Here is a 19,028-nt window from a genome sequence, read left to right on the forward strand (position 1 = left end):
GCTGGAGTGCAGTGGCCAGATCTCGGCTCACTGCAAGCTCCGCCTCCCGGGTTTACGCCATTCTCCTGCCTCAGCCTCCCGAGTAGCTGGGACTACAGGCGCCCGCCACCGCGCCCAGCTAGTTTTTTGTATTTTTTTAGTAGAGACGGGGTTTCACTGTGTTAGCCAGGATGGTCTCGATCTCCTGACCTCGTGATCCGCCCGTCTCGGCCTCCCAAAGTGCTGGGATTACAGGCTTGAGCCACCGCGCCCGGCCGATCAATCTTTGTTTGGGTGATAATTTGTTTTGCAAGTGTTTATTATTATAACTCCTGTATCATCCTCCTCTTTCCGTAGTCTTTGAACATTGGTAGAATTCTGCAAAGCTGACTTGACAACTTCTCAAGGTGCCTGGCTTCTGGAGGGGTTGTCTAGGCTAGTGGGCCCTGCTATGTCCATTACCACCTAAAAAAGTGTAAATACTCCCAGAGTTACCACAGATGTTTTGTCCACACTATTCCAGATGTTATGCTTCAGTTTCCTGAAAGATAAAACACACCTGAAGAAACATCAGCAAGATTCTAGCAATGTCAAAGCTAGGATGAGGATTAAACTAAGACAGTGGGTCTCCATGGCCAACTGATGAGTATTTACTTTTTCTTTCCATATTTGCTCAAAATTTATATAATGGGTAGAGGGATTTCCTTTTATGAGAAGTTCCATATTGAAACAGATACACTTACTAAATCATTTATCCTGGCTAAAGCAGAATTGGCAGTCTGAAAAAATAAAAAGGTTAATTTACTTATTCTCTCCTTAGTTATAGCTTGCAATTTTTAACATCAGACAACTTTCTGGAAAACAAATTAAAGGGCATAAAATATAGATAGTAAAGATTCATGCTTGGGAAAGAGTGCTAGACCACACCTTATTTGGTTTCAGGATTGCAGTCAGTAGTGCACACATGCAAGGCAAAAATAAGGCAAGAACTGTTCTACAAGAAGTTTTCTTAAAACTTCCCTCTTAAGGATGCTTTTTACTTTGGTGAAGGTGAGTTCAATTTGTTGATACATATTGCCAGTTTGTTCTAGTTCCAAGGATGTTGCCAGGTGAGAATTCCTCCTAGTCCCTCCCTAGTCCCTGAAACCCCAATGAAAAATAAAAACAAAGCAAAACAATAACAAAAAGTGGCTGGCACACAATAGGTTTTCAGTAAATATTTGGCTTCTTAAATCTAGGAAACCAAGACTCCAATAGAAATGCGAGTGAATGCATGAACATATAACATGAAAACTAGCCCAACCAACAGCCTGTATATCTGGCACTGTGATTAATTGATGGTCTACCAATACTAACTTATTGACACTCTCTTCCTCATAATATGGGCCTCTCTGGCCTATTTCCCATGATTTCCTCCTTCTCTTGCTCTATATTCCAGGGGAGCTGACCCCTTGGGTTTTCCAGGCTCCAGGATCAGTTGGTCCTCACTGTCTTCAACCAATGGGAGGCACTGTGGAAAGACTGCAGGGTAAAAAGCAATGAAATCCAGGGCATTTCCCCCCCAAGTCGCTCTATTTCCACAGGATCTCTGTCAGCAGCTTTATCTTCTTTATGACTTCAGCTGGAGCACAACAGGTCTGCTGTGGTTTCAGCTTCTGCCTGTTGACTTGGGGCCCTAGTTCTGGTAACTTTTCCTCTTTTCTTTGTCCCTTTGGCTTAGGGTAGTAGTGACTTCTGGGTTACTCAGTGTCTTCTGTTTTGCTTCTTAGCTCTCCCCTCACCTGTGTAATCAAGTTTCTGGACTAAATTCTTTCTGTGTACTCATGTAGTTTGTGTTTTCCTGACTGGCCTTTGAGGTACTCCCCATTACTGAATGATACTTGCTGTGTAGGCAGGCCTCTGTGGGAGAGTAACATAAAATCCAGGTAACCTAGTAAGTATGTAATAGATGGATGCACATCCCTGAGACTGGTGTCACTCTGTGCTGGCAAGAATAGCATATAAATGGGATATTAGACACACAAACTATATTCCTGCATTCTGTTTCTGCTATTTACTCTGGCTTGCTTAAATGAACTAAACATTGCTTTTAACATACCTTGAAAGTATTTTCAATACCAGATCTGAATATAACAATGGAATAACATTTCTAGTATAGTTACATATCAATAGCAACATGAGCAATAATTTAGAAATGTATCTTTTCCATAAACAAAAATAATTCTGCTAATAATGGAGAGGAACAAGTCGTAAAAATATAACAGAGAAATAAGTAGGGGAAAAAAACTCAGCACAGTAAAGCCCCTTGCTTCAATCTGGATTCTTTTAGATGCATCTTTTGTGATTTGTGTTACTGAAATCTCTGAGCAATGAAGTAAGTTGCTGCTGATGACATAGCCAAGCATCTTTACTATCTTCAAAAGGTCAGGGAATGAATCAAAGGCTCTTCTCTTTTCAGGAATATTTCCTGCAGCAGGCACTTTAATTTGTAATCATTAACTCTTCAAGGTCTCTCATTTCTTATGTAGAATTTTATACTGTTTACTCAATAACTGTTGGAGTATTATAACAATGATCTGTTTCCCTTTCTACACTGCACTAGGACTCTAGTTAAAAACCAGTGGGAATTCTTTGAAAAAGCACAAATTTGCCCCAACTGTGAGATGGGACAGTTTTTAGGAATATGCAAGCCCTGCTAAGAAACTGCATTTATTCTACATTTGGGCATAGGGCAGCAGAATGTGTTCACAGTCCTGCTGCCTTTTGTATCCCCAAGCCATTTGCCTGTGGCAACACCTACCAAGGGATTATGACTGACCGAGCTGTGAGAAAAAGCTCCACTGTACCTTCTTGGAAACATCCAAGATGGATTGAATCAATTACTTGCATACTTGACCATTTTTGCTCTCAGATTAAAATAAAAAATCCTGCATCTAGTAGAGGGCCATGTTGTACCTAAAAGATAAATCTTTTATCTTAAGAGATATCCATTTTCCTCTTATATTTTCCTTGTTGTTAAATAATCAAAAATAAGTGAACATGAGACATGTCGTATCCAAAAGATAGTCTTTTCTTCTTAAGAGAGAAAAGTATCCACTTTTCTTCTACTTTTTTCCTGGCTGATAAATACATAAAGATAAGTAGTAAGTGTGTGTTTTCATTTTTGAAAATATATTTAGTGAAAGACAGAATATTTACTTTTATTTAAGGCTTTGCATCTTTGTGCAGATGAGAGAGAAGAGGCTCGAGTGGTCGTGAGACAGAGGGTTTTGGTTTGGTGGGTTGTTAGCTAAGCTTTGTTGATTAATGTTGATTACAAACATGATTCCACAGTCAGTTACCTTTTTATACCTTTTGACCCAGTGATTTCACTTCTTAAAATTTACTCTATATAAATGATCAAACATGGGTGCAAATATTTGTTTAGCAGTATTGACTATAATAACGACAGAAAACAATCTAGGTGTCCAACAATAAATTATTGGTTTAATAAATTGTATAATACATTATATATTTGAAAACCATATAGCCTTTAAACATTATTTTGGCAGGTAATTCAGGACAGACAGCACAAACTTTGCAGTTTGCAGGCCCAAGCTCTTTGTTACTTGCCAACTGTATTATGTACAAAAAAGTTTTTAACTTCTCTAAGCCCCAGTTTTTTCATTTGGAGGTGACAATACCTAGCTCTTAAGGTTGTCATTATAAAAGATTTAAAGAGAACCTGTGTAAAGCTCTGCATGGAGTGTCAGGCATAGTGTAGACAGACATTCAATAAATGCTATCTATTATGGTTGCAGAAGATAGAAAAATGTTTGCATAAGAGTAGGAAAAACGTATAATTTGAGTTTTCTAAAATTACACACAATCATAGTTAAGTGTAATGGTATCAGCCGAAACGTTCAGAGTAATTGCCTCCTGAAAAGGGGATTACATGTGTTTAAAATTTTTTCTTTATATTTCTCTGTAGTTTTCAAATGTTCTACACTTAACATGTATTAATTTCATATTTTAAAACAATTTTAAATAGAAACCTCTACCCCATGACTGTATTTATGTACTTTACTGAAGGTTGTTTGTAGAACCATTGTGTGTGTGTGTGTGTGTGTGTGTGTGTGTGTGTATAACGGAGATATACAGGTGAATTGCACTACTGATGTCTCATCTGACACCTCCACTACTTCATCTGTTGACCATGTGTATTAGCTATTTTCCTAGTATAGATGACCTGTGTTTTGTTTTATTTTAAAAATATAACTTAAGATACAAAACTGTTTCATAAACTCATGTGCATAAACAGTCGCAGATTTTGGAAATGTATACATAGGGTGAAAAGTGAGGCCACCCCGCTTAGAGCCTTTCCTCTCACCAACTCGTTACCAGCTCCACGGGTAACTGCTGTCAGGTTCTTCTCCCTACAGACTTATGTGTGTGCATATTCACACTTATGTACATGGGCTTATAAATTTACATAAATGAAAGTATATTTTTTCTTTCTTTTTTTCTTTAATTTGAGACAGGGTCTCTCTCTATTGCCCAGGATGGAGTGCAGTGGTGTTATTTTGGCTCACTGCAGCCTTGACCTCCTGGGCTCCAGTTATCTTCTCATCTCAGCCTCCCAAGTAGCTGGGACCATAGGCACGTGCCACCACAGCCAGCTAATTTTGAAATTTTTCATAGAGATGGAGTCTTCCTGTGTTTCCCCGGCTGGTCTTGAACTCCTGGGCTCAAGCAGTCCTCCTACCTCAGCCTCCTGAAGTGCTGGGATTACAGACGTTGAGTGACTGCACCAGACTGGAAGTGTAATTTTCATATTGATCTGGGCTTTTGTTTTTTTATGTTAACAATGTGTGTTGAAAGTCTTTCTTAGTTCACATAAATCTATGGCTGCTTAGCAGTTGCATATTATTCTACAGCATAGATGAGCCATAGTTTATTTTCCTTTAGCTCTGTTGGTTTATTTCCAATTTGCTCATAGAAACTGTACCCTAATAAATGTCCTTGCATATATATTTATATATATATGTCCAATTTTTCTGTAGGATAGATTCTTAGTAGCAAAATCGCTGAATCAAGTGGTATATGCATCTGAAATGTTGATAGACACTGTCTTGCAAAAGTGTTTATAAATTTACTTAACCACCTATGGTATATATAAATGTGTATGTATATATATATAAAAAATTCATATTTTGCCAACACTGCATATTATCCCTCTTTTAAAATTTCAACTGATAGGTAAATATTGGCATCTCATTGCTTTAAATTGCCAATTTAAAGATAAATGAGGTTGAGGTATTTTTATATAGTAATAAACATTTGAGTTTCTTTTTCTGAAACCTGCTTTTTAAAAGAATCCTTAGCTCAGGTTTCTATTTTTCGAAATTATTTATAGATTTCTTTAAAATCTTGAATGTTATGTTTTAAATATTTGTTTATATTTAAGTTTTGTGAACTTAGCTGTATCAGTTTGTTTTTTCATTTTTGACATTACTTCAGAATTTTGTGTCCATCTTAGGAAAGCCTTCATTACCCCAAATTGTAAAATATATTCTTCATTTTTTTATTATCATTACATTTAAAAATATTTGTATCTATCTTTAATTTGTCTCAAATGTATTCATGTATATGGTGTGTTGGGGATCCACATTTATTTTGTCCCAAATAGGTTGTTATTCATTGAGTGGAGTAGTCTGTTTTGGATGATTTGAAATGTCACATTGATCATATAAGAAGTTCTTTTAGGTGCAGGAGCCTGTTTCTGGGTTTTCTAATCTACTCCTTTGACCTATTTGTTTTTTATCTTTATCTTTTTCTTTTTTCTTCTTCCTTTCCTTTCCTTTCTTTTCTTTCTTCTCTTTTTTTTTTTTTTTTTTTTTTTTTTTTGGTTTGTTTTTTTGACAGGGTCTCATTCTGCTTCTGTTGTCCAGGCTGGCATGCAGTAGTGTGATCACAACTCACTGCAGCCTTGGCCTCCTGGGCCAAAGTGATCCTCCTGCCCCGGCGTCCTGAGTAGCTGAGACGACAGGTGTGTGCCACTATATCTGACTGATTTTTAAATTTTGGTAGAGACAGGGTCTCCCTATATTGCCCAGGCTGGTCTTAAATTCCTGGGCTCAAGCAGTCCTCCTGCCTCAGCTTCCCAGAGGGATCACAGGTATGAACGATCACACCCAGCACTATCTATTTTTTTTTTTTTTACCAACATCATACAAATTTAATTATTGTTACTCTATAAGACACCACATCTATCAAGACAAATATTCCCTCTGGTTTTTTTTTTTCTTTAAAACTTTTAATTTTTATAGAGACCAGGTATCTCTCATGTTTCCTAGGTTGTTCTCAAACTCCAGGTCCCAAGTGATTCTCTTACCTGGATCTTCCAAAGTGCTGGGACCACAGGTGTGAGACACCACACACCCCTCCTATTTTTTTTTTTTCTCAAAATTGTCTTGAGTGTTCTATCCCATAAATGTTAACATCGCCTTACTAATTAGCTTGAATAATTATGTCAGAATTTTTATGTGAATTACATTGAATTTACAATTTAATTAGGGGAAACTGACGCAATATTTATCTTCATTTATGTAGGCCTTCTTTTCTAAAAATACATTTTATTGTGCATATTTAAGGTGTACAATATTATGGGATATGAATAGTAAAATGGTTACTATAGTGAGGCAAATTAACATAGTTATTATCTCATACAGTTACACATTTTTGTTTGTTTGTTTTTGTGGCAAGAACAGCCAAAATCTACTCATTCAGCAGGAATCCTAAATACAACAATTTCATTACCGATAGTTCTTATGTTGTACATTAGATCTCTAGGCTTGTTCATCTTACATATCTGCTACTTCATATTCTCCAGCCTACACATCCCCATTTTCACTCCCTTTCCTGCCCCTCATCACCGATATATCTGCATATTTGACCTTTTTAAATAACAAAAACAATTCCACCTATAAGTGAGATCATGCAATATTTTTCTTTCTTATTTAACTTAGTATAATGTCCTTCCAATTCATCAGTACTATGAGAAATAGCAGGATCTCCTTTTTTTTAAGGCTGAATAATATTCTGCTGTGTTTGTGTGCATATTTCACAATGTCTTTATTCCATTGGTGTCCATTCACTGATGGACGCTTAAGTTGTTTCCACCTCTTGGCTATTGTGAATAATGCTGCAATGAACATAAGAGTGCAGATATCTTTACGAAGTAGTAATTTCATTTATTTTGTGTATGCCCAGAAGAAGGATTCCTGTGTCATGTGGTATTTCTATTTTTAATTTCTTTAGAAACCTCCATATTATTTTCTGTAATGGCTGTATCAATCTACATTCCCACCAACAGTGTATAAGTGTTCTTTTTTCGCCATACCCTGGCCAACATTTGCCATCTTTTGACTTTTTGAGAATAGCTATCTGTTTGTTAGTGGTATCTCATAATAGTTTGATTTGCATTTCCCTGATGATTAATGGTGTTGAATACCTTTTCATATACCTTTTGGCCATTTTTATTTCTTCTCTGGAGAAACATCTATTCAGGTCCTTTGCTCATTGGTTAATTTGATATGTGGATCTTCCTTTATGTCAATGGTTTTTCTTCATAGAATTCTTACACATTTTTTGTTAAATATATTATTGATATTTTATAACTTTTGTTAGAATTGTGAACAGGTTCTTTTTTTCTCATTGGATTTTCAAACTGCTTATTGATGATCAGTAGGAAAGAGACTGCTTCATTTTATTCTTCTATCTAATCACCACCCTGATCTTTTTTATTCATTCCAATGGTTGTTCAGTCGTTTATCTTACATTTTCCTGGGAAGTTATTATACCATCTATTTTAAAAGAAAGAATGAGGATGTGCTGCCTTTTTTCAACTATATAATCCTCTTATTTTACTTTTAAATGTGTTTGATAATGTATTCTAGAATAATGTTGAAGATTGCCAATGATAATAGGATCTATGTCCAACTTACCTCTTAATTAGAAATCTGCTTAATATTTGACTATCAATTATGAGGCTTGATGTAGATTTCTTATGGAAACATTTTATCAGTTTATAGACTTTTTCTTATTTTTCTTGATATTCAACAACAGGAAGTGTTGTTAAATTTGTCTTCCACTGCTTTTTCAGCACATATCATTGTGTTTATAAAGCTTTTCTCCTATTTGTTAATGAATTATATTAATCTTTTTCCTAATTTTGAACTATTTTTGGATGACCAGTATAAACGCCACCTAGCCATGACTTTTAAAAATTTTTTATGTCTTTTTAAAAAAACACATTTCAACTAATTTTATTTAACTTTCTCTCTCTCACGCATGCACATCATTTTTTTTATTTTAAAAAGTTTCTGGGCTATATATAGAATGAAATAATGTTCTATATTTTTCTATGTATTTGGAAATTTTATACAACGATACCCCCAAAACTGTCAGTTTTTGTTTTATTTCTTGTTTTCTATTTCATTAATTTATGTGTTTATTCCTTCTGTTCAATTATTTTAGATTTTTCTGAGACTCTTGATTTGGAAGTTTTGTTTATTTCTGATCTTCCTCATTTTTTAATATCACACTTAAGGCTATTTATATATTTTCTTATCAATAATATTTAGCTTTCAACTCCCAAAGACGTGTGCGTGCATGTGTATGAGAGAGTGTGTGTGTGTGTGTGTGTGTTTTCATTGCTATTTCTGTCTGGTTTGAAATTCAGTTTAATTTTTTTTATCCCAAGAATTATTTAGAAGTGCTTTGTTTTTTCTTAAGTGGATAGTTTTTATGATTAATTCGTACTTCTATTCACTCCAATCTAAGAATATGGTCTATATGATGTACTTTAAAAAATTTATTGAGCTTTACTTTGTTTCCTCATATATGATTAATTTTACTAACGATTATGCAGATACTTGAATAGAATCCGTATTCTGTTTATTGGGTCCAAAGTTTTGTTTATTTATAATTTTCTTACAATTATATGAATATGAAATCATCATCATATATATTATCTAAACTTTCTGCACCAGAGATTTGCAAACTTGTTCTGTAAAGAGGCAGATGGTAAGTTTGTTAGGCTTCATGGACTATAAAGTCTTTGTAGCAACTACCTAACTGTGCAGAAAAGCAACTATAGACAGTAACTAAATGAATGGACATGGCCAGATTTGATTCAAGGACTTTATTTGTTGATGCCTGCTCTATATTCTGGTTTATTTTTATTTTTTGACAATAACTGACAGGAGATATAATACTTTTTATAACTTAGATGGCCAGGGAGAAATAGAGACAAAAGGCAGAGAGAACTTGTTTAGATTTTCAGTCAGTACATATTAATGTATATTTTTAAATACCTCCATCTCTGATTTTAGATTCATATCCAGGGGATTCATTATTACAATTGCATTTCCAGTACTTTATGTGTGGTTTAACATTATTTGAATTTTGATTTGTTCATATGACTTTTTTGTTTTCCCTCTCTAGTGAAGCCCAAGAGCCAAAGGTATCACCACCACCTTCTAAAACGTCAGCAGCTGCTCAGTTAGATGAGCTCATGGCTCACCTGACTGAGATGCAGGCCAAGGTGAGTGCAGTCCAGATGATAAACAGGGCCCATGGGGTCACCAATTTATCTTCGTGGAACTCAGCTCTGCATTCTCCCACTTAGGAATTTTCCTAAGTTGTCATTGCTTTTTCCAGACTAAATTTAATTCCATGAATTAACCCATCTTTGTACTATGTGTTATTTGGACACAAAAATTAATATATAATACAGACTTTGATCTCAAGGAGCTGGAGTGTGCTTGGCAAAATGAGGCATAAGTTTTTTTTAACATTCATAGAATAAAAGCCAGGTGGTTTGCAAACATATGTAGAGCAAACGTTACAGATATAGAGAGATTTTGGAGTTTTAATCAGATAGTTGAAACTTGGGATGGACTCTGAAGACCTGGCAGAGTTTGGACATAGAGAGATGGGAAGAAAGGTGATGTTAGTTGCAACGAGTCCTGAGGGCAGAGGTATCTAAGACTTGATAATGTGAAAGGATTTTCTTTTTTTTTTCTTTTGAGACAGAGTCTTGCTCTGTGACCCAGGCTAGAGTCAGGTGTCGCAATCTTGGCTCACTGCAACCTCTGCCTCCTGGGTTCAAGTGATCCTCCTGCCTCAGCCTCCCGAGTAGCTTAGATTACAGGTGCCCGCCACTGTGCACAGCTAATTTTTGTTGTATTTTTAGTAGAGATGGGGTGTCACCATCTTGGCCAGGCTGGTCTCGAACTCCTGACTTCGTGATCCACCTGCCTAGGCCTCCCAAAGTCCTTGGATTACAGGCGTGAGCCACTGCACCTGGCCGAAAGGACTGTTAAAGAGACCTGACTAAGCAGGACAGAGGATACCAGTGAGCAAGCTGAGACACAGCAGGGGAGATCAAAGCATAGCTCTGACAGTAGGAAGGGTGAGAAGTCCCAAGCCCGTATTGAGATAAAATCTGCCTCTTTGTTCTAGTCTCTAGAACACCTCTAAAGTGGTGAGCTCACATGGTCTGGCATGGAATGAAAATCTCAGATAAATGGGCTTAAAGATTTATTTAGGAAATATAATCCAGAATCCTTAAGGCAGAGAATCCAACCATTTTAAATCTGGTTGGAGGATTTGATATATACTCATGAGGTGACTATGAAGTAATTTCAAAGCAGTACATAAAAACGTGTGTGATTGGAGAGGGCAGGAACCTTATCTTTAGAGCTCACCTTGGGACTCCCAGTGCTCAACACAGGGCCTGATACATTGTGAGCAACACATATTTATTAGAGAGATGAATAAATAAACATTACAAACAAGTTTTCCTTAATGACTTACATCCTTTGATGGGCCAGTGTCTACAATAAAGCTGGGTAGATTGGCTCATTATGCTGTATATCTGAAAATACTAGAAAAAAATGTACATTAGATTTAATTGTGTTGTGTTTCTAATTGTTTTAGCATGTATCTTGGTTTATTTAAATTCTTAATTTACAACGCCATCTTTTTTTTTGAGACGAATTCTTACTCGGTTACCCAGGCTGGAGTGCAGTGGCATGATCTCAGCTCACTGCAACCTCCACCTTCTGGGTTCAAGCGATTCTAGTGCCTCAGCCTCCTGAGTAGCTGGGATTACAGGCATGCGCCACCATGCCCAGCTAATTTTTGTATTTTTAGTAGACGAAGTTTTGCTATGTTGCCCAGGCTGGCCTCAAACTTCTAAGCTCAGGTGACCTGTCTGCCTCGGCCTCTCAAAGTACTAGGATTACAGGCATGAGCCACTGTTCCTGGCGCCATTTATCTTTTGAATAAGCTTCACCTTCACATTGTACAAAAAACGAAAGTACAAAAAGCTTGCACTGAACTGTTTCCTTCTCAGCTCTGCAGCCTAGCCGTCCAGTTCTGCCCCACTGGAGATAGGCAGAATTTCCTGTCTCTTCTATATCTGTTCAGAAGTATTCTGGAAGGTACCAGTGAAGAGATAGAGATGTAGGTGTAGATGTAGTTATATTGTATTTTTACTTATTTTTCATAATTAATGTCAGTCACCCCTTCAGACCTTTCAGACACTAACCTTCTGAACACTAACCTCTTGAATATTAACTAACATATTAGAGGAGGAAGGATGTCTGTCAGATGATCAAAATATCTTGAAGGAAAATGAGCATTTTGATTGGTGACAATGTGATGTTTAACAGGCAGTAAAAGTAGGATAAGTAGAGGTCTTAAGGCAGACAGTAACAGATCACATTCAGGAGACTGAAGAGCCCAGCTGGCCTAAACAATGGAGGCCTTTTACAACATAGTATTAATAAAAGATGAGATTGGGAAAGATAAAAAGGGAGGACAGGGGATGGGGGGCTTTGAATGTCTGTCTGATGAGTGCAGACTTGATGTGGAGGCAATGGAGAGCCATTGTAGTTTTCTGATGAATGAAGTATTTGGTAGATAGATGGTAGCAGTCGCCCAGCTGGAAAGGAGTAGAGAGAGCCAGAATCAGGATATGAGGTTATGAAGGGTCAGTTAGCTCCCCTCCCCCGCCACTTTTTTTTAAAGTAAGGATCTTTCTTTGAATGGTTTATAATAATTTTGGACTTTGCTTAAATAATTCCAATCCATCAACAAGTCTTATCTGATGACTTCTCACCACCTTCTCCTATAACACCGATCTAAGTCATTGTCTGATAATCTCCCTATGTTCACTCTTGCTTGTCAACACTTAATTGTCCACTCAGCTACTACAGGGATCCTCCAGATTCCTTCACTCCTGTGCTTGAAATCCTGCAATGGCTCCCGTCACCTTGGAATAAAACCCAAGTGTTTACCATGAGGTTCCTATGTGATCTTTGCCTCTCTCTCTCGATCACCTTCTCCTGCTGTGTTCAATCTCACTCCCTCTGCTTTAGCCCCACTGACCTCTTTGACTTTTCTTCTAATGTGCCAAGTTGTTTTCTTCCTCAGGGCCTTCCCTCACCCTAGAATGCTTTTCCCATAAATGCCAATATTTCTGAGTCCCAAGTATCTACTCAAATATTACTTCCTTAGAGGGGCCTTCTTTGATTTTTACCTCCATCTAAATCAATTATTCTTACCATCTTCATGTGTCATTTCTCTCTTTCTATATAACATCTCTATCTGACATTGTAACATATATTTATTTGTTTAATTGTTTATTGTCTATCACCCACAGAATTCCATGAGACCAGACACTTGGTCTGTCTTATCCTTGCTTTAATCCAAGTGCTTAGAGCAATGATTGGCACAAACCGGGTATTCAACAAATACTGCCAAATAAGTGAGTAAAATGGAGATGTGACTAGTTTTTGAACTAGGGTCATCCTAAGATCTTCAAAGGGTATCATTTTCATGTACTAAAATTCCTATGTTAAGAAAAGATTTACAAACAGAAGATTAGTCAGATTTCATTTGGCCTGAGGAGTTTAGGGTGAAAGGGAGATGACAATATTTTTATTGGTGTTGAAATTTTAGATTCTTCCAATGCCTTGGAGGAAGACTGGGGAAAGGCTAAGAGATCAGTCAGGAAAGGTGAATTTATAGAGTCATTAGAAGATGCCAGTGAGAATAGAAATACATGAGACTGATTCTGTTCTTGGTTCTTCCCTTGGACCAGGTTGCAGTGAGAGCAGATGCTGGCAAGAAACACTTACCAGACAAGCAGGATCACAAGGCCTCCCTGGACTCAATGCTTGGGGGTCTGGAGCAGGAATTGCAGGACCTTGGCATTGCCACAGTGCCCAAGGGCCATTGTGCATCCTGCCGGAAACCGATTGCTGGGAAGGTGAGATGGGCTGAAATTTTGGTCCTACAGCCTTCTGTGTCTTTCTCTGTCCCATCAAGGATTGCTCTTTCTCCTTATAATTTGAGATATTTTAGTTATCATGAATAATTACTAATCACAGTGCTCTGGCCACTGAGCTAAGTGCTTTACAAGTATTTCCTCATTTAATGGTCACATCGGCCCTTCAAGAAGCATGGTTGCTCCCTTTGTAAAGATAAGGAAACTAAGGGCTCAAAGACATTAATGGACATATTCAAGGCCTAGTAAGAAGTAGAGATAAGATCTGAAACCAGTAGACTCTCTCCCAAGTGAGTTCTTAACCATTTTTCTGTACTGCCTTTACTGAGATGACCTTTCTCACTGCTCCCTTTGTTCAGACATTCCCAGCCTAAATTGATTGATTACAATTTTCAGCTGAACTCAGCTCCAAGTCACAGCTGCAGACCCCTGTTCTGCATCATCCTTCACCAAAGCTGTGATAAAAGGCTTGGAGACCTGACTGCATGGGGCATGGAATAAAGTGTTCAAACTAGAGGAATAAAAACTGTCATTTGGCCTTTTCCTCTTCCAGGGGTCCCTTCCACGCCAAGGCTACAGTTACAACTTGTGTGTCATTAATGTGCTCTGTGTTGTTTCGGCCACCCCCTGTGGCAGTGGAGTGGTTGTGAACATTTGCAGGCTTTCATTACAGTGATCAGTCAGGGAAGTGGGCATCCTTTTATTATCAATCCATAAAGCACAGACAACAGATGGCCTTAGGTGGAACCTAGGTCTAGGCCTCAGTGTTGTGTAATTCCACAGGGTGTTGTCTACAAGGGGTACAGTGTGAAGAGTGCTCCCTAGAGTTGTGCAACCTATAGGCTATAGAGCACTCAACTGGGCTCCTGTGTCAGGCTTCATTTCACTCCACAGGTGATCCATGCTCTAGGGCAATCATGGCATCCTGAACATTTTGTCTGTACTCATTGCAAAGAAGAGATTGGCTCCAGTCCCTTCTTTGAGCGGAATGGCTTGGCCTACTGCCCCAACGACTACCACCAACTTTTTTCTCCACGCTGCGCTTACTGTGCTGCTCCCATCCTGGATGTAAGTAAATCCCCACTCCTCTCCAGCTTTCAATCACTCGTTCAGAACCAGAGTTATGCTTTACAACTCTGCATCATTGTAATATCTGTGTGTTCCCTTTTCAGAAAGTGCTGACAGCAATGAACCAGACCTGGCACCCAGAACACTTCTTCTGCTCTCACTGTGGAGAGGTGTTTGGTGCAGAAGGTATGACCCGACTTGAGAGGTGGTATCCCACACCCCAGTAGGTAGTTATAAGACCAGCAACACCTTTCCTGGTAGTCACGGGAGTCCTGGTTCCTATCACTACTATCGAAGCGCCCATTTCAGTACTAGATACCATCCCTCTCTACCTTTCTCCAACATTTGTAAGTTCCCTTTAAATTGATGTTTTAAATCACAGAAATACAAGTGCATAGTTTAAAAACTCAAATATTAGTTCACGGGTAACATTGAAAAAGACTTTTCTTGTTGAATATTGAAAAAGTCTCTTTCTCATCCCCAAATCCAGTTCTCCTCTCCAAATTATTTTAGCTGTTTCTTCTGTTATTTACTTATTTGTTGTTGTTGTTGTTGTGTGTTTTTTGGATGGAGTTTTGCTCTGTCGCCCAGGCTGGAGTGCAGTGGTGCAATCTCTGGTGCGATCTCGGCCCACTGCAACCTCCACCTCCTGGGTTCAAGCGATTCTTCTGCCTCAGCCTCCTGAGTAGCTGGGACTACAGGCACTTGCCACCACGCCTGGCTAATTTTTGTATTTTTAGTAGAGACGGGGTTTCACCATATTGGCCAGGCTGGTCTTGGACTTCTCATCTCATGATCTGCCTGCCTCAGCCTCCCAAAGTGCTGGGATTAGGCATGAACTACCATGCCTGGCCTGCTTATGTGTTTTAAATAATAACGTATCTTGTTATAGGTTGTTTTATTTTTCCAGTTTCAACCATTATGTATTGACTGTCTAGGAGGGAAGATGAGATTTAAAAATGTTATTATTACCCCACTCAGTCCCAACATATTTCCCCTCCCCTGTTTTTTCAATATATAATTATGTCATAATTACAGATTAGATCAGTATTCAGTGTGTATATGATGACAATCATAAAATACTGCTCACAAGTAAGCCATGTAGCAAACGGACTACATTAGAGTCTGGATTTTAGAGTCAGACTTCCCGGTTCAAATCTGGGTTGTGGTATTTATTAACTGTATGATGTTGTTCAAGTCATTTAACATCTCTGTACCTCACTTTCCTCATCAGTAAAATAGTCCTAATGAAATTGCCTACCTCATAGGGTTGTTATGAGGATTTCGAGACAATACAAGCATAGTATTTAGAACAGTGCCAAGCACACGGAGGTATAGTAATGTTAATATTATTATCACAGTGTCCTTTTTGTATAAATTCATTTTTTTCTTAAGTTAACATTTGAATCCTTTTTGAAATTAGCTTTGTTTTCATTGTACTTACCACTAAGTTATGTAACAGAACTGTGAAATTCTTTTCAAAATGGTCAACTACATCTGGCAATAAGTCAGTTTCTTTTTTTTTTTTTTTTTTTTTTGCTAGAGATATCCCTCCAGGAGACTTTCTTCCTCCTGATTCAACATGAAATGATTTCTTCCTGCTGAGTAACAGTCATTCTGGTTCATTAGCTTAGAATTATATCTAGTAATTACTCTTAGAAATCCCTTTTATTACTTTCCTCTCTGGATTCTCTGTTTCCTGGGTCCCATGTCTATGTTTTATACATGTTACCACCTTTATTTTGGTGGGGAAAATCCCCTAGTAACTTTCTGAGAAAGAATTTTTGAGAACTTGAATATCTGAAAATATTTTTACTCTGTCATTTCCCTTAAGTTGCCTGGGCATAGAATTCTAAGTGGAAACTATTTTCCTTCATAATTCTGAAGACATTGCTTCACCGTCTTCTACCTTCCATGGTTGGCAAGTTTTTATTAAAATTTTTTTATCCTTGATCCTTTCTACATGACCCATTCTTCTCCCTTTGTATGTTTGTTTCATGTGTTTTCTGAATTGTCTTTTTTTTTAAATTTCTTCTTTTTATGTTTGTTTTAAGCAAATATGGAATCAGAAAGCTGCTTTACTTTGTTTTTTTTTTCCTGTCCTTTTAGAATGAACTCAGTGGGGAAGGATTTCTCCTCTCTTACAAATAAAAGCTGGTGCAGTCCTCTGTCTTTTCTGATTACTCTTAAAAAACAGTTCTAAATATAAAATCAATTTAAGAAACAAAACACAAAAACTAAGCCCATAGGTAATTCGGTCTGCGTAGTAGTTAAGGCTTACAGCACTTTAAAAGTGACAGCTACTCCCTCCCTTTTTTAGGACCTTCAAGCTGCAGGAGGTGAGGACAGGGGTATGGCCTTTCATTTCTCCTGACCCCACTTTGTTATCTACCACCCTCACCCTTATTGCCAGCATTGACACCTGCCTGCTGTAGGCTTGAAACACTAGGGAGGATGGAGATGAGAATGGAAGGCAGGAAGGTCTAACTTGTCTGGGATTGTTGTTAAATTGTCTGTATGCTCTCCAGGCCTGGCCAGTGTTTAGCTCTTTTTTCCCTGAATTCTTTTTGGGATTAAGACAGGTCCAACAGTGAACTCTTGATTGCCCTTTATGTGTCTTGACTGGCTATTCTGTCCTTGTCATGTTTCTTTGAGGATTTGTTTTGTAAAGATTCTTTTTTTTCAAGGGGCTTTCATTGTTCCCCCCTAGTAAACCCTTAGAAATTATTAACATGGTTCCAGATCATCTATTCCACTCAAATTTTCATAGAAGGACCATGGATAACTTACTCTTTTCTCTGACAGCCAGTGGATTAATTTTTAGCTGCATGTTTCTATTCAGCTGCCATAGGCTCTTTCAGCCAGACTCACCTATGGACTTTTTCCAGGGATAACTCTGATACCACTAACTGCATCTCACTAATGCCAAGGCACACATATCCAGCTCTCTGAGTGGTCCCACTGAAGTCCCTCTTTTAACCTGAGTGATAACCTCAGGTTATCTTGATAACAGAACTATACCTCATCTTTCTTGGTGGTGATGATGCACTCATAGCACAGTTTTCTTCAAAGAAATCCTCTCAGTTTTCCCTTTTCTTTACCTGTTTTCTCCTGAACATGAGTGAGGAATTCCAGAATTGTACAAATAGTCTTTGGTTACCTGTTTGGAGGGATGTTTTGCAGTTCAATTTGGAATTTGATATATATTACATTTTGGTGCCTTACATTTGTTTACACTGGTCTTTGCAAATACTGCTGATCCATGGTTGTCGGTTACTGTTTAAGAATGAGACACTAAAATGCTAATTTCAAACTCCATGGATATAGACAGAAATTGTTGACTGGTGGACTTGACTATATGGTACTCAGGTAAGATGCTCTGGCCATTTTGTTGAGTGACTCCTGAATATGACAATCTTAGGTCTTTTCTGTTGAGCCAATTATGCTAAAGAGATGTTCTCTTTGCCAGCATTCTGAGATTGAAAAAGGGGATGGGGAAATGGACTTTCACCATTCAGCATGTCAACTTTTACTTAATTCCCATTTTTCAGTAGAGAGCTTGACTCATTTCCTCATGGTGTCCAACATTCCTGATCATTGAGACTCTCTTGTTCAATATTTACAGAAATAATCACTGCATCTTACCATAAGATAAGGCATCTAACCTTCTAATCATTCTTTAGACTTTCAACCAGTCCTGTTTCTAGCCTTGAAGAGTACCTCATGCATTCAATTTCTGAGCCCCTCTGATATTATTGTATTCAAGATGGCTTGATTTTTATTGGCCTCTCCCATCTGTGGAGACATAAGTTCCAGTTTTCTTATTTATGTTAAGCCAGTTGCCACTCTTACAACCTACTTTAAATTCTTGAAAATTTAGTTAATATCTCATCTGGTGGCATATCCTTTACTTTTTTATCTTTCCTTATGGCTCTTTATAATTTACATAATTCCTTAACTGTCATGTTAATGATGTTTCAGGAGGGAGTAAAGAAAATCCCATGTGTTTAGGCCCTTTGCTAATATGGAGACTTTCCCAAATATCAGGCATATTATTATGTATGTGGTTAAAAATAATTTATTTGATGCCACCGCAGTCTTGTGACAGCAAGTTTATTCCACATTTTACCTAGTTTTAGATAAAAATAGTGAGTCTCAGGTAGGTAAAGGATTTTCTTAAAGTCACACAGTTAGAAAGTTGAAGAGGCAAGATTTCAACTTGGGTATCATTTCTGCAAGTTCCATGTTTTTCATAAAACATCACAACTGCCTTTTGACTGAAACTCAATTCCTCTTCTGCTGTTGCATCTCTTTACTTTTGTGGTACCAACACAATATGCTTTATTTGACAATAGACCTAGATACAGTGGTGCTGACAGATTCCACAAGCAAAGTGCCCTGTAGTAATTTGCTTGTTCACTGGAGCTTGCTCAATGCTTTTTCACAAATCATTAGGTATTTCATTTCTAGATGGTATTTTACCTAAGCAGCATTTTTCATTGACACTTAATACAAATCATATTAAAATGTGTTACAGTAATTTATATTGTACTGGTAGCCACAAAAGTCTGAGAATTAGTTGAGTAGAACAGTCAGCAAGTGAATACTGCCCCGTGGATCATTATGATGGAGAAGTTGCCTG

General features: G+C 37.6%; 1 protein-coding gene across 1 annotated transcript in view; it reads left to right on the forward strand.

The window, feature by feature from the left end:
• The window catches only part of LPXN (leupaxin), a 45,693-nt gene that overhangs the window by 12,077 nt on the left and 14,588 nt on the right, over nucleotides 1-19,028 (forward strand). Inside the window, exons 4-7 of the mRNA XM_007997754.3 lie at nucleotides 9,466-9,565; nucleotides 13,133-13,300; nucleotides 14,213-14,386; nucleotides 14,491-14,572. Coding sequence (XP_007995945.3) covers nucleotides 9,466-9,565; nucleotides 13,133-13,300; nucleotides 14,213-14,386; nucleotides 14,491-14,572 — 524 coding nt within the window. The remainder of the gene's footprint in view (nucleotides 1-9,465; nucleotides 9,566-13,132; nucleotides 13,301-14,212; nucleotides 14,387-14,490; nucleotides 14,573-19,028) is intronic.

This window comes from Chlorocebus sabaeus, chromosome 1, assembly GCF_047675955.1.
Source record: "Chlorocebus sabaeus isolate Y175 chromosome 1, mChlSab1.0.hap1, whole genome shotgun sequence".
In the NCBI taxonomy this organism is placed as follows: domain Eukaryota; kingdom Metazoa; phylum Chordata; class Mammalia; order Primates; family Cercopithecidae; genus Chlorocebus; species Chlorocebus sabaeus.